Source organism: Rissa tridactyla, chromosome 12 (assembly GCF_028500815.1).
Source record: "Rissa tridactyla isolate bRisTri1 chromosome 12, bRisTri1.patW.cur.20221130, whole genome shotgun sequence".
Taxonomy (NCBI): Eukaryota; Metazoa; Chordata; class Aves; order Charadriiformes; family Laridae; genus Rissa; species Rissa tridactyla.
In genome coordinates, this window is record NC_071477.1 from 10,764,391 (window position 1) to 10,779,694 (window position 15,304).

Sequence of the window (15,304 nt, forward strand, 5' to 3'; positions counted from 1 at the left end):
TCAGCGCAGCCGCTCTAAAGTACCGAGAGACAACTGGAAAAACTCCCCAGTAAAGGTAATTATGTGATTCCTGCTTATCTAGAGGCTGAATTTGTCCCGGTAAGTCCAGGGACGGAGCGGTGGTTTCTGCATTGTCCAGTACCACCCCTCAGGTCTCACTCCCTGCCCAAGGTATTTCATCTCCACATGGACATTTCTAGGTGGGTGACCTGCCAGAGCAACTCAGTCTGCAAACCATCAGCATCCTGGTGTTTGCGGGAAAACCTTGTTTTTCTGTCTCTGCTTTACTCCTATGATTAAAAGTGACAGCAACTCTCCTTCCACTAATTCAATAAGCAAAGGGAAGACCTTGGGGCTGAGCGAAGTGGAGGACAGAAGCAGTAGCAAGAAGACCAGATAGAGCAGGAAGAACAAGGGCATGGGCCATAGACACTGAATGTGGGGAGCTTGGAGGTGCTTGTGCTGGAAGGAGCACTTTGCAGAGGACGGGAGAGATGCAGTGAATTGAGAAAGCCACCACCACATGGTGGGCTTGCGTCTGATCCACACAGTGCCTGGAGACAGACAAGCTAACAAAGCACATCTCAACACACTCTTCTCCTTCCAGGTTCTCCCAGGGTCCAGCCAGTATCTTTGTTCCTATACGAGGTATGTTTTTTGTTCAGCTCTGGTTGTTTTCCTGGATCTGTAGTGCATTAAACAGCCCATCTTCTGGTTTGTATTTTTTCCAGTTATCGTATTTCATGTATCCTGGCTCCTTTCATCCAGCCCTGTATCCCCCCGAGCAGAGACTAAGCAGGATCCAGTGCTTGAGCGTGCTGCCTTCACATGCACAAGAGCGACGTGGACCCCCATCCCCGTGTCTTTCTGCTGAGCTGTGGGAGCGTTTGCAGAAGGGACTGACACTTCCCTCTCTTTTCAGTCTGTCACCTCAATCACGTTACCACACTGGAGCTCGAGGACTCGGTGATGGCACATGCTGCCCCTCAAACTTTACACCACCTCTGTACAAGCTGGTTTCTGAAGTGAGTCTGGACTAGCAGTAACAAGCCAAGGTTTGTACTGATTTCTTACATCATTCAGATTTTGACTATAGCATGCTACAGGAGCACATGTACGTGGCGGTGGGAGCGGTGGTTGTCAGTGCTTCTTAAAAGTCCACCCTGACAGTGCACCGTAACTTCACTAAAACCCCCTGCAATTCAGTGCTGAGTGCCCCTCACCCTGCCACCTCCCAGCCCATCCCTGTGCCAGTCTGCAGACCCTGGGACAGATGAAATGCTTCTCTGTCTCTCTTGGAAATCTCTGCCGACAGACATTTAAAACAAAAGAAAAACATTCTAATCAGATAAAAAAAGGGATAAACATCTAGTTCACTTCCCCCTCTGCCTCTGGCACAGTATTAATACAGACACCAGGGCAGTGGCTTTTGCAGTGGGGAGGAGATGGGGACGTGGGGGAGCACCAGGAGGGATGCAGGGCTGCGGGGACAGGCACCCTGTGGGGAAGGGGCAACAGAGGTCTCCAAATTGGGCACCCATTCCCCCGTGAGGAGCTGTCTGTGAGCTGGCTAACAATCAGGGTTAACCCCTCACTGTCCTTCCTATCCTCTGACCAAAAGAAGAGATGGAAAACAGAGATAACGGGATAAGGATTATCTATGAACTCGAGATGTGCATTGCCCCCCTTGCTATATCCCAGTCCTCCTGCCAACAACAAAGTTGGCACAACACAACTTCGAAGAAATTCAAGCTTTGAGCCCCTCCAGCATTAGCTTCTGGTTGTGTCCCAGATGCCAGAGCTCAAAAATGTCATTCTCCTTCTGTTGGCAGGGCCTGAGAGCAGGTTTCCATTTGAGCAGGTTGATTTACACGGTCCCCAGGGCTGAGCCCTGTTTCACAATTTCACGCAAGTCATCGAAAGCAATGGTCTTCACACCCACCCCACGGCTCTGGCTGTGTGCGCCTGGGGAAGGGGGCACAGCCCAGAACCGCTCTGTTCAACCCCCTGCAACCCGCCCCCCCCCCATCCTGTGCAATACTCCCCCCACCGCCCTGTGCTCCTCTTGCCCACAGCCACCTCCCCTGGGACACCAGGCTTTGCAGTGTCCTTGTCCCCAGCCCGAATCCTCCTGGAGACTCTCCCCTTCCATTTCCCAAGAGATGCTCAGCTAATCTTTTCCTGCCCACTTAGAGGAGCAAGTGGTGTCTGTGGGTGGGCTGGGGCTGGCAGGGCTCTCCTGACCGGCAGCGGTTATCCAGCAGCTCCTGGTGGGGGGGTGGGGGGGGTGGGAGCAGGGAAGCCACTGCCTAATCTGTCCCTGGGCTGGATGGGTGCCTGGATCGTTTCAGGGCGGCTCGGCGCGTTCAGACGATGCGCACGCTCTGCAGCGCAACCCGCCTCCTCCGAAAGCTCATGGCACAGGCATCTGTCACCGAAACCTGTCTGCATGAAAGGCTGTCTGCACAACCCGGGGAAAAAAGAAAGGCATGACAGCACAATTAGTGAGAGCAAATGAAAGGCTGTTTGAAGAGGAGGAGGGAGGAAAGGGGAGAGCTGCATAAATCCCTGGTGGGGTTTTGGGCTTGACATCAAAACCCCTTAACAGTGTATTACTTCAGCCCCCAATGTGGACAGATGTTGAGCTGTGGCTCAAAGGAAGTCAGAAATCTTTCCTTAGAAAAAATTTGGCTAGGAAACTAAAGAAAATATTGTGAAAGAAAAGGAAATAAAAGCCCACTAAAGAAGATTTATCACTGCCTCAAGCATTTCTGTATCCTCAAGTCTTATGAGGTCTCAGCCTCAGGGGAGAGAAAAAGAGAAACAGCCTGTTGCTACATTAATGGGTCACAAATTTAGAGCAGGGACACGTTTGTCCAGTTAGACAACGATGGAGGGAGCCAGCTCGCCCGTTCGAGGACGCTTCCAATCCATGCTAACCTCAGATGGCTTCCAGAGGCCTCTGGCACCAGCCTGCATCTTGCCCTGGCACATCCTTCCCCGCTGCCCTTCTTGCCCACTCGCTCACTCTTGCAAGGTTCCTCTAGAGCCATTTGTCATTGGCAAAACATCTTATTTTCCAAAAGACCTTAGCATCATCCACTAACCTGGAGATTTTGCTGTCTGTTCCCTTCCCAGCGCCACAAATGAAGATGTTCAAACCAGACCCAGCAGAGATTCTTGGGCAACCCCATTGCTGAATCTCATTTGTCCTCAAAAACTGTCCGTTAAACCCTGCACTTTGCTACCTACAATACCTTTTAACTAGGTTTCAATCCATAAAAGTACCTTTGTTTCAACCCCTTTGTTTCAATCTTTAAGAGATTTTAAGAGATGGCAGAACTATTTTATCTGCTCTTCCTGTTGGTTTCTCCCTATCCATGTGCATACCGATATTTTCCTAGAGTCCCAGCACGCTGGCAAGGCAAGTTTTCCCTCTCCAGCAGCAGTATCTGCTGGCTCTTTCCCACCTGCCTGTCTGCCCACGTGCTCATTGCTGGTGCAGACCCGGCCACCCCAGCAGGGACAGAGGTGACACTTGTCTCCGGCTCCCAAGGTCCCCTCCCAGAGCCTGGTTTGTAGGTGGCAGCTACACCAGCAGCCTGCCAGCCCCCTGGTACAGTAGCCATTTGTAAAGTGACATTGATCTCGTTCCTCTAACTTACAGGCTCCACCGAATGAACTGGGTGCGAGGATCTCCCAAATACCTGCAGCAGTGAAGACCGACACAAAGAAGAGCCTGAGCTGCCTTGTCATGCCTTATCCTCCTCGGTACCCAATTGCACCTTTGTAAGGAGCAATGGCTCCCTAGCCAGCTCCTTACTTCTGATCTTTTTTTTTAAAAAAAAAGTTTCTTTAAATACATCTTTACAAGTAGATCTTCGTGCTCTTTTTTAGCTCTTTTAATTTTCTGTCTATGCTTTACTCGCTCTGTTTTATGGGTTTTCCCTTTCTCCTCATGTGGGAAACCTTTCCACTTTTGAAACGCTGACCTTCTCCCTGTGATGCCTCCTTAACCTTAGCAGTGAGTCAGGCAGGGTGTGTTTTAGGACCTCTTAGTTCTTTTTGAGTTGTGGCACATGTTTTATTTGGGTTTTAATGGAGCATTTTTGTAATCGCCTCCAGACTGCTTGCAGGCCCCTTGCTTTCTGTCTGTTCCTTTTCGTTTTGTTGTTATTGACTAATCACCTTATTTTTTCATAGTTCCCTTTCTTGAAATTGCAGAACCACCGGCTGGATTTATTTGGTGTGCTCTCTCCCACTACAGCATTAAATTGGTTGTTTTGTGGTCACTAGCAGAGAGCAGGTCTCCCACAAACACCTTGTGAAGCAGGTCCTGTGCACCGCTCCCCACCAAACCCAGAGCAGCAGCCCTCCTCGCCGCTGCCAGCACTCCTCCTTCCAGGAGACTCATTATTCTATCCAAAAATATTTTTTTTTATTCCCTGATGGATCACTGAGGTGACTAGCTTCTCTAATCTCATTTTATATTTGCTGATCGTTACCTTTATCCTGATCAGGGGCGAGTAATGCAGTCCTGGCTTTACATTTTTTCCTGTGGGAATCTGGGATTTCCCATCTCAAGAAATCTGTAGGGATACTGGAGTTGTCATTCAGGGCAATGGGAAAACCTGGCATTATCTTTTTTTTTTTCTTTTTTTTTTTTTTTTTTCCAAAAAGCATATCTAGTATAGGGACAGAAGCACCTCTAAGTTTTGCCCTTGATTTGTTGCTTAATGTTCCTGTGGGTCCACCAGTACTACACATGGGCAAACTCGCCTTCTTTATTGCAGCTGTACCATTTATTTCCCTGCTGCTCTGTCCCTGGATACTGGCCACATCCTCCTCACAAGGGGTGCAAGTCTGAATTTCTGCACCCTCTGACTCTCAGCTTCTCATTTAAACAATTCTCCATGGCCTTTCCCTCTTTCAGTCCCCCCAGCCCAGCTCTGCTGCGATGGAGGTGTGGGACCCATCTGGCAGGTTCAGAGCGATCTCCCCAGCAGGACACCCCTCCCGGCTGTGTACACCCCCTCATCGCGCTCACTTTCTGCAGAAACAGGAATGATAGCCCCCTTACCCTGGGATTATTAATCCCCTTTACCACAAACTCATTTACTGCTCTCTGTATCACCACCCCCAGAACCTGGCCATTTCAGTAGCCCTGTTTGCTGCCCCCAGAGATAACTTGCCTGCTCCCCCCAACCCAACCAGCCCCCCGACTGGGGCCCACACCACCCCCTTGTGAGGCCCAAGGGTCTCCATCGCCCCCCAGGGCAGCCCCAGCTGCCTGCTCGCCCCCGTGCCGGGGTGCCCCTGAATTCCCATTCCCATCTCCCTCCACCAAGCCCGGAGGCACAGCATGGGGTGGGCAGCGGCAGCCCTGCTCTGCGGGGCGGGGGGGGTCCCTCTGGCTCAAACGCTGTGTGCGAGGGGTCAGGTGGGCTGAGATGTTGGTGGCGGGTGGGTCCGTGTGTCTGTCCGTCCGTCCGTCTCACCGCAGGGTGACACACCGGAGCCGGGGGCGCTCGCAGCGGGGGCGGGAGCGGAGGTCCCCGTCGCAGCAGCGGTGGCGGGGTGTCCCCTGCCGGCTGTCCCGGCGCGGTGCACCCCCGGCCCCGCACCGCTCCCGGGGGCTGCCCGGGCGGCGAATGGGCACAGCCCGGACGGCAGAACTGCTAATGAGCTCCGCTGCCCCTTCGCGGTACCCCCCGCTCCGACCAAATACAGATAGGGGTGCGTGCGGGCATCCCTGTGCTCCCACACCTCGTGGCCAGGGATCCCCCGGTGAATGTACGGCCCTGTTATCAACCGCCACCATCTGGAGGCTGACCCTAACTCCTAGGGCGGTGCTGATGTTTCCCCTCTCCCCCCATCCCGCAGAAAATCAGAGTTGCCCCTGATACAGCTCAGTATTCATGGGCTTTTTTGCAGGAAGAGAGCATTCATTCTCTGTTTTGCAGGTGTCCTTGTGTGCCTTGAGGTGACGGTGTCTGCCACGCGCAGGGGACCAAATTCTAGCTCCAGCGGAGGTGTGAGGTGGGAAAAGCACTTCCCCCCATTGCTCAGTGGGAAGAGAAAAGTGCTTCCATGGTAGACACTCGACAGCCATGGACTGAATTACAGTTAAGGTCAGATCATTTTCCAGTGTTTTTGTGGCTTCTCTTTGACACAGGGGTTTGAGTGACATGGCCACAGCCTTTGTGTTTGTCCCTGTGGTGCCAGACAGGTGGCAGAGTGTAGCAGTCACTGGTCCTCAAGGAGTTGCGTTTTCAGTGGAAAACTTCAAGCTTTGGGGCTTAGTTCCTTCAGGGGTTCAAAAGGGGCAAGGCTGGCTGTTCAGCAGGATACCAGCTCCTCCTCTCTCACAGTATTTGGAGACTGAGTGGTGTTAGTAGGGTGGTTTTTTTATAATTTATATGGGTCAGGAGGAGGGATAAATTAATCAAAGAATGCACAATTGTAAGAGGTGGAAAACTTGTAGAAAGTACCAGAACATTGCGTGCACTTTTGTATGTGCAAACCCTGGTCATGAATACAAAGCAGCCCGTGAGTACAAAAGAAAGTAGCCAAACATGCAGGTAGGATGCACCTCTACACTCGTTTAACAAGGGCCTTGGGTGACCAGCTGGGCCTTGATGCTGTGGGAAATAGCAGCCCGTGAGCGAGCACTTGTCCTGCCTCCACTGAAACGGGGCGTTTATCTGCACCAGGTCCCATCTCAGATACCAGGCTTCCACATAGATGTTACAAAGGGTGACAATATTAATGTATGCTGCTGAGTGCTTGATGCATTCATCCTGCGCTGTTGTGCCCTCTGTAAAGCATCAAATACTTGAAAGACCGGGAAAATAATACACCTGGCTCACAAATGAACTGCACAGATGGACAGCATTGTCAGCAAAAGTTTTGCTTTAATTCCTGTGTATAAAACCATTAATCTCTTAAACGATAGGAGATACAAACCGTGAAAAAAAAGAAGATATCAAAGGATATGTTCCCTGCCTGGAATCAGCGATTCTCCAAGGACCCAAAGGACAGCTATCGGCATGTCCAAGATCTAAGGCACTGCAGTGAGAACCATCTCTGAGCAGAGGCCACCAGTTAAAGGCCACGGAAAAGAACTGTCTGGATAGCACAGTCTGCTCCTCTCCTCGGGGTGATGCTGTGGGCATGCCATTGGCTTCATGTGCTGCTGGCGTGCTCCACTCTCTGGTACTGTGCGTGTCTGCAGCTTGCTCCTCTTCCACGTCTCTGCTTAAACACATTTCCTTCCCAGACCCTGCCACACAATGACGAGGGTCAGCTGCAGTGGCTGCTGCTCACGAGGAGCCAGGAGCCAGGCAGGGGTTTACAGCAGTTACCCCTCCTGGCCATCCCTCCATGTGCTCCTGCCCCTTGGCGTCGTGGCCATGTGGCCGCACAACCCCTCTCTGCTCCAGCGATGTTTGCCTTGCCTCCTCCTTCTCAACCAGAATTGCACAAATACCTCTCCATCTTCCCTAGCCCAGAACTACAGGCTTTGCAGGGGAAATTACTGGGGGAGAGCCTGTGGCATATGTTAGGCCAGGAGAGGTCTCTGCCCCAGAGGAGAAGGATCAGTCCAAGATTGCTTTAAGGACCTTGTGGTACTGACCTGCCTGTGCCATGCTCTGGTCCTGTTCTCCTTCCCTCAGCCACAAGCCCTGGTTTTTAGCCCTTTTCCTCACAAGCATCACTAGTGCCCTCCAGCAGCATGGCCACAAGGCTCAGTGCAGTGACCTGCTGATGAACCACTGCAGCTCTCTCACCCTGTCCCCACAGCCCCACCACAAACTGGAGATTTCCTCAGCAGCACGGACCAGACTTTGACACAGCCCTGAGCTGCCTAGTGCCACAGACATCAGGGACTGCTGGTGGGAAGCACTCAAAGCCAGCACTCCCGCTGGGACAACAGCACACGTACCGTTTCCTGGAGAACTGCTGGTCTATCTCCTCTAAGGATTGTCCTTTCGTTTCCGGAACAAAAAGGTAAATGAATATGACAGCCAGCACTCCCATCAGTCCATAGAGAAGAAACACCCAAGAGAAACCAATGGCATCTGCAGAGAGATTCAAGTGCATGAAGGGTCTGTTGAAGGCAGGTCACACCATGAGATACAAAGGAAGCTGGTGGCTTACTGCAAAGGTGGTCATTGATGCCTGACTGGGGCATTTTATTTTGAGAAGCCATCAAAAGGGCAGGAAAGCTCTTTATCCGCAAGGCCTGGACCAGGAATCAGCAATGGATAAGGATGGTCCACACCAGGCTTTGCCAGCAGCACCACAGAGGGAAGGAGAACTCCAGGGCCCAGCAGTACCCACCGAGTGCCTCAGCCGTGAGCTCTGCTAGCAAGAAACGTTATAAAGCTATCAGCATGGAAGCTGCAAATTCCATGGTTTCCTGATACTGCAGTATTACAGTGCAGCCCAGTGGGCGATGGATGATTTTCATGAAACGGGTGGTGGAGGGGCTCAGACCAGTGGTGCTGGTGCCTGCTCTCAGAGGCATCAGGGTCAGACCTATTTCAGCATCAAGTTCCCCAGAGGTTCAAAATGCCACTTAATTTCCAAATAGCTTGTGGTGGCCACCTACCCTGACCAGCTGTGGGAGTTGGAGGGATGGGGGATGGCCACTTACCAATAAGGTCCAGGAAGGAGAGGCTGATCAGTAAATTAGCAGCCCAGTTAAAGCTGTTACAGAAGGCAAAGGCTCTTCCTCTTATCCCAGCAGGGTAGATCTCGCTGAGGACCAGCCAGGTCACTGCACGGATTAGAGAGATCAGAAAGACAGTTGTAGTGGTTATGCAGTTTATACGGGAAATCGGCAAGGAAGATTTTCAGCAGGGGTTTCACTCAGAACCTGCTGCTGGTGGTGTCAAACACTCATCGACCTCAGAGTCAGGTCACAGCAGAACACTTCAAAACTCCTATGCTGAGCACTCCATGGAAGAATGAAATACCAAGGAACAGGTCCAGGGAGCAAAGGAGAAAGCAGGGGAGTTGGTTATTCCACTCAGAGCTGATGGAAAAGGTTTGGCACACCTGCTTGTCAGCACACGCTCTTTGTAAAGAAATGAGAAACGGGTAGTATTAGGGAGATTACGTTACATTTGGGCTAAAAGCAGAGCTTTAGCTTTATCTTAAAGTACATATCTTAAAGTAGTCTCACCTATGCCGGGGTTATTTTGCTTGAAACAATTTACAGGGTCACTGTCAAACCCACGAGACTTGCTCACCTATGTTTTTTTCTTGAGTTAGATGCTGCTTTCTCCCATCAAGGCATTTAAAGCAAGAAATGCCAGAAAACAGTAGAGCTCATGTGGAAGCGAGAAGTAATCTCTATTCCCATCTGATGAATAACAGATTTCAGAAAAAGACCAACTGATATTGAGAAACTTTCAGAAATCCAATTCCAGTTCTGCCACTGACTTTCTTTATCACACAGCAGAAGCCCCTCAGTCCCTCTGTCCTCAGCCCTCTCTTTTCCTCCTTACAGGGTGCTAGGAAGAGTAGGTAGTGCTTGTGGGATGCTCTGATTTTGCAATGAGCTTCACAGAAAAAAAATACATTACGAGGGTAGTGATCGCATGGAAGAGAAAGTTATTCTAGTGGTGTACCAGCCCTACAGCTGCCAGAGCTGCAGTGCTAGAAAATGATTCAGGGGGCAGAAGGGGACATATTTCCAGTTCCCAGACACTGAGCTGCGGGGTAAAGCAGATGCATAATGAACATTTCAAGCAGAACGTAAAGATCAGCCCTAGTTTTATTCTCTGGGTTAGCGCAAGGATATGTAAACACCATACTTACTTGGTCCAAATCCAATTGAGAAGGCGCTCACGAAAGCCATCATGCTCAGCAGCGTAATCCAATTTAAAACCATATGTTCTGCCCAGGGAGCACCACCAAAAGGAGAGCCTGTGCTTTCCACTGTCTCCTTTTTGGACTGACCTACCAAGCCCCTTTTCTGAGTGAGGGAAGAATCGGGAACAACCGCTCTGCTTTGAGAACTTTCAAAAACTCTTCTAAGGCTCCCTGAGGCAGCAAAACCAGGGCCTGCCTGACTTTTGACAGCACTCGATGCTGGTGGGATGGGGGACACAGCAGCCTGGGAGGCTGAGGGCATCAGGGGGTGCTGGGTGAGGCTGTGGGATGCATTGGGGTCTGCAGCTGCCTTGCAGTCCCTGGCCATGGCCAGCGGAGCAATGCGGCTGGTGAGGCCAATGGTGGTGACAGAGATGGCCATCACCACGCAGCCAGCCATGAGCAGCGCTCTCCTGCCAGCCTTATCTGCAAAGGCCATCGCGATGAGCGTGGCCACCACCTTTATTGCCCCCAGCCCAACAGAGGCCAGGATTGCCGAGGAGTTGCTCTGGAACCCTACCGAGTGGAAGATTTTGGAGGCATAGCCAAGCACATTGGGTTGCCCAGTGAACTGCTGGAAGAGCACCAGTCCCAGGCCCACCAGAGTCCGCCTTCTCATGTTGTCTCTGGTCCTAAAAAGGTCAAGAAATGAGTAATGCTTCTCTTTATAGGGCTCCCGCTTTGCCACCTCTCTGTCCTCAGTGTTCTGCAACTGAATGAGGCCCTTCTGGCAGTCTGAATCCCAGGAGCTTAATTTAACAGGGTTCACTGGGAGGAAGAGGATGCTGAGGAACTGCATGGCCGTTGGGGCAATGGCCAGCCCAAACATGTACCTCCATCCCTCATCCACATCTGCAAAGATGTAGTTCAGCGCATAGGACAGCAGGATGCCTACGGTGATGCCCGCTTCGTAGAGAGACACCAGCAGCCCTCGCTGATGAGCAGCCACCATTTCTGAGACATAGATGCAGCAGGCCATGGATGAGACAGAGATGGCAAAGCCCACAGTCATGCGCCCAATGACCAGCCCAATAAATGACCTCGCCAATGTGAGAATAAGGCTGCCAACCAACAGGACCAAATTGCTGACCAGGATTGCTCTCCTCCGGCCATGACGGTCGATGAGGATCCCCCCAACCAGAGAGGCGAGGAGAGCTCCAATAAGGAGGGCGCTCACGAGAATTTCTTGCTTGAAGCAGCTGAGGTGAAAGTCTGTCTGCAACTGCAGCAGTGCACCGGAGATAATCCCCAGCTCGTATCCAAATATCAGCCCACCCAGGAGAGAGACTGTTGCAGACAAGAGGAGGATCAGCAGTGCACGACCTGGAAAACAAGCGAGGAATGCTAGGTTCAGTTTCCTGGCGCTGGTGGACAAGCCATCAGCATGCACGAGCTGGAAAAAGCTCTCCCAGGACACCCAAAGTTTTCCATCTACGAAGCCACGATGCTGAACTTCCCCATAGCTCACTAGGCCATATGTAGGGGCACTTGCAAATATTCGCACAACCTACCAGGCCCGCACACCCATCCACTATCTGCAGGGGCACTCATCTGGGGTGCAGAACTGTGAAAACGGGACTTTGCTAACACAGTTAAGACTTGTATTTAAGTGGAGGACGGTGATTTGTACTGCCTGGAGTTGTACCGGGGGATCCTCCGTGGTCTCCCTTGATTCTAATTACAAAACCTGTTCTAGGCAGGAAAGACAGCTTCTGCTTTCTGGTTCTGAATTGTTCTGCATTATCGTTTTCACATTTCAGTGCTTGTGGCACCTCTCACTGCGGGCTCTGCACTCCCACTCCCTACCTTGTTGTTAAAAATGCTGCTCGCAGAAGTTTATTTCTCCTAGTTAATCTTGCACTCTTGGCATGACTTTGTGGGGGTGGCCCTAATGTCTTCATCTCTCCTTCTATAGCACACAGCGCTCAGGATCCCTGAGCCAGGCACAACCTTCTCAGGCTGGCCCAGGACCACAGGACAAACTTTATCATGAGCCGAAAAGCTCACTGTTGCCTGCCTCAAATACAAGAAGCAATTCTTTGACCTTGCCTTTCCCATATAGCTGAGCACGCGAGTTTAGTAAGTATGCAAGTTTAGTTAAAATAAGAAAAAACAACAGCAAAAGCAAACCAAACCCAAACCAACCAACCCACCCCAAACAACCCTAACAAAACAAGGTGCTGGCTGCACACGCTTCTCGCCCTGGGGAGAGGATGAAAGGGTGACCATGGGTGAACCATTCGTCATGCTGCGGCAGGGGGGACTGCACAGGGCAGGAGAGCCAGCGCTGATGCAGGGACCTCCCCCCCCAGTTACAATTTTCAAGGCACAAGTAAAGTGCATTACTTTAGAGGTTTGTGCTTGTTTCCAGCATACAATACTATCTGTATTCTCACATTGGCTTTGTTTAATTAAAAATACTCACTCACAGTTTCAGTAGGCTGTATGTGGAAAGAATGTGGACACAACCACGAGACGACGGAAAACCTTCCTCACTGTGCCTAAGGGTTTTTTTCCCCTCAAAAACTGTGTTTTATGAGAATTGTCTCTATTCAGCCTTTGATCACAGCTAGCAAGAAAGGTTATTTCTCAGTGATGGATATATTTATATTTATTCTGTAATTTGTTTCATTTGTGTTTCTTATACCATCCCAGCTACACACCAGTCCCTCCCACCATGCTCTGTGTGACTACCTGCACTGCTTTTATCACTCCTTGTACAAGTTATGCAGATAATGAGAAAAAATATTTGCTCACTGAGAATAAAAGGCTTTGCATAAACTGGGCATGCCATAGCTTCAAGCCACAAACTCACACAGATACAGAAAGCCCTGCTGTGAATACCATGGCTGGTTCCATCAGATTGTGCTGTATTTCTTGTTAGCTTAACGATCAGGAACAGTTTATGAACTTTGATTGAAATCCAGCTAGCCTGGATTGAAATCCATATATAGCCTATTCTGATGTAGTCAGAGGACTCTTCAGATGTTCACGTGAGAATGGAAAGTTTGCTGGGTTTCCCAAGGAGCTGTGCCAGGAATTTCCCTGCCTATGGCAAACGCTGGTTGGAGGGCCGTGCTCCAGGATGGGGCCGTAACCAGTGCCACTGTCCCGACCGGGTCTGGGCTGACTTTTGACCTGCTGAAGTCCCTCTTTGCCTACGCCAGTGCCAACAGGCACCGCTACCTTTAACAAAACCGTAGTGCTGTCCCCAAGCCCTGCTCCCGCTCGCAGCCCCCTCTTCCCGGGAACGCTCCTGGGATGGCCCGAGGGGCTGTGCCACAGGAAATTACTTGTCTCGCTATGTTTGCTATGTTTGCTGCTGGAAGTCCTGAAAAAAAAAGAAAGGGGCTGGAGGCGGGGGAGCGGGGAGACGCAGTCTCGGCCTTTAGGAAAAGTTGAAAACTATTTTTTTTTTGTTTGGAAAACTTTTTCCCGGGGCAGGACGCGCCCGTTCCCATCCCGAGAGGGACTCGCCGCCTTCCTTCCCGCCAGTGCGGGGCCTTGGGAAGCCCCCCCTCGCCCCGCCGCGGTCCCCGTGTCCCGTCCCCCCGCCCCGGGTCCCGCCCGTCCCGCACTCACCCATGGCGCGGCGGGCAGAGCCCCCGGCGCTCCGCGGAGGGCGGCGGGCGCGGAGCGGGGCGGAGCGGGGTCCGGCGGCCGGAGCGGGGCCGCGCCGCGCCACGTCGCTCCCGCCCTGCCTCCCGGCCGGGCAGCCTGGGGCTTGTAGTCGCCCTGCCCGCCCCTCGGGGAGCCGTGGGGGGTGGGAGGTGGGGGTTGTCCCCAGCGGGCCACCCCTCGCCGGGGTGTGCTGCTCGGGGTATCGGCCGCCCGCGGTGATGCGAAGGGCCGGGGAGAAGGAGCGTGACACCGGGGGGATGAGGGAGCCCGGCGGGACACCGTAATCGGGGGCGGTGAGCGGGTCTGGCTGGCGACATTTTACCAGGGGTATATTGCTAATTGGTCTGGAAACGAAGATGTGGCAGGGTACGGCGTGGGGGGCTGGGATGACAGGCTCTGTCTGTCTTTAGCCGGGAATGGGAATCTCCTCGCTGACTGCAGACCCGTTCTCATGCAGAGCTTCACCCCTCCACACCAGAAAGCCTCTGGGAAGCCCACGACAGATTGTCGGTTTATGGTAGTCTTTAGGTAGCTCCGTTGCAAAGCCAAGGAAACCTGTTAGGAACGAAATGGTCAGATCAAAGCTAAAAAAAATAAAGAGCAGCGTGACTGAGTTTGCACTCTTACCTTTCTCTTCTGTTGGAGAGAAAGATCAGTCTGTCGAGCTTATCTCCTTCCCCCCCGCACAGTGCTCCATTAGGCAAAGCATTTCAGTATTCAGCTTTCCTTGCAATTAACATTCTTGTTCTGCTCACTGCAACAGAAACCTTCCTGCTGGTTACTGCATAAAAGACACTGGGACTTCCACTTTGATGCACGATATTTTTTTTCTGAGCCCGAGGCTAAATTCATGTGTCCCAAAGTCCAGTTTGTAAAACGAGGATTTTACAAAGCTCGATATGCCTAGAAGTGCTTTCAAAACTCTATAACACAAAGTAAACATTCTCCCTCGGTGCTGTTCGTGCAAACTGCAGTTGCTGGGCAGGCTGCGCTGTGGGGAAGTACATGCGTGCAGTGAAGTACACGCGATGTTCAGAAGTTTGCTGTAGCCCAGCTGGCGTGGGGGCCAGCACAGAGATGATGTGCTGTCACAGGCTTGGGGGAGGGCTCGCACAGCCTTCCCAGAGCCGGGCAGCAGGCACTGCTGCCCAAGGATGAGTGCAAATGACCACAGCCCTTCATTGCGAGCTGGGATGTGACTGCAGGTAGTATTTCATTTAATCACACAGTTATAACAACACAAGCTCCATCACAGCGTCCTGCAGAGCCCATGCTGGTACAGCTGTTTGCCACAGTACAGGGTCGAGCTGGGGAAGGTCTGCATCAGTGACCATCGCGCCTGCAGTGCAGGCACACCCCTCTGACATGGGCAAAAGTAAGCAGGTTGAGTGAAGAATGAGGAACACGTGATATTTTTTGGAACGAGCTTTTTCATTCATTCCACATGTTAATTTAGTGGGACATTTAAGAGAAATCTTTAAAGAGTCATTAGGGAATGTATGTCATGTCTCTGCTCTGGAGACCAGCGGTGTCAACTCTTGTTTGCCCCTACTCATATTTTTGGGATGCTTGAGTTGGGCAATACCGGATCACGCATATCCTTTCAGCCTTAGTCTCTTGGTTATCTGACCTGCAACGTGGGTGGCAGTTGATCAGAGGTTTTGGGTTTGTTTCTTCTCAAAGTCATACTGAATATTAGAAGTGTTTCAAATCACTTACCCCGTTTATAGATTAAATAAATGCTTTCCCATTCAATTTAAATGTAAATACAGTATTTAAAAATACCTTTTCTAAAACCTCG

At 51.5% G+C, this 15,304-nt stretch overlaps 1 protein-coding gene across 1 annotated transcript; it reads right to left on the bottom strand.

The window, feature by feature from the left end:
* Positions 1-6,908: 6,908 nt before the first annotated feature.
* SLC2A10 (solute carrier family 2 member 10) lies at positions 6,909-13,637 on the bottom strand. Its single transcript, XM_054218892.1, has 5 exons — positions 13,465-13,637; positions 9,829-11,205; positions 8,660-8,782; positions 7,946-8,081; positions 6,909-7,282 (listed from the first exon to the last, which is right to left on the bottom strand). Exons 1-5 carry the CDS (start codon positions 13,466-13,468, stop codon positions 7,186-7,188), a joined length of 1,737 nt encoding a protein of 578 aa, XP_054074867.1. The 5' UTR covers positions 13,469-13,637; the 3' UTR covers positions 6,909-7,185.
* Positions 13,638-15,304: the final 1,667 nt, after the last annotated feature.

Bases quoted from the DNA above. Each gene is read 5' to 3' on its own strand.
- SLC2A10 (XM_054218892.1), bottom strand. The intron at 8,783-9,828 runs GTAAGTATGGTG...TAATCCGTGCAG, and splicing joins CTCAATTGGATTTGGACCAA to TGACCTGGCTGGTCCTCAGC. The intron at 7,283-7,945 runs GTACGTGTGCTG...ATTGTGTGGCAG, and splicing joins CAGCAGTTCTCCAGGAAACG to GGTCTGGGAAGGAAATGTGT.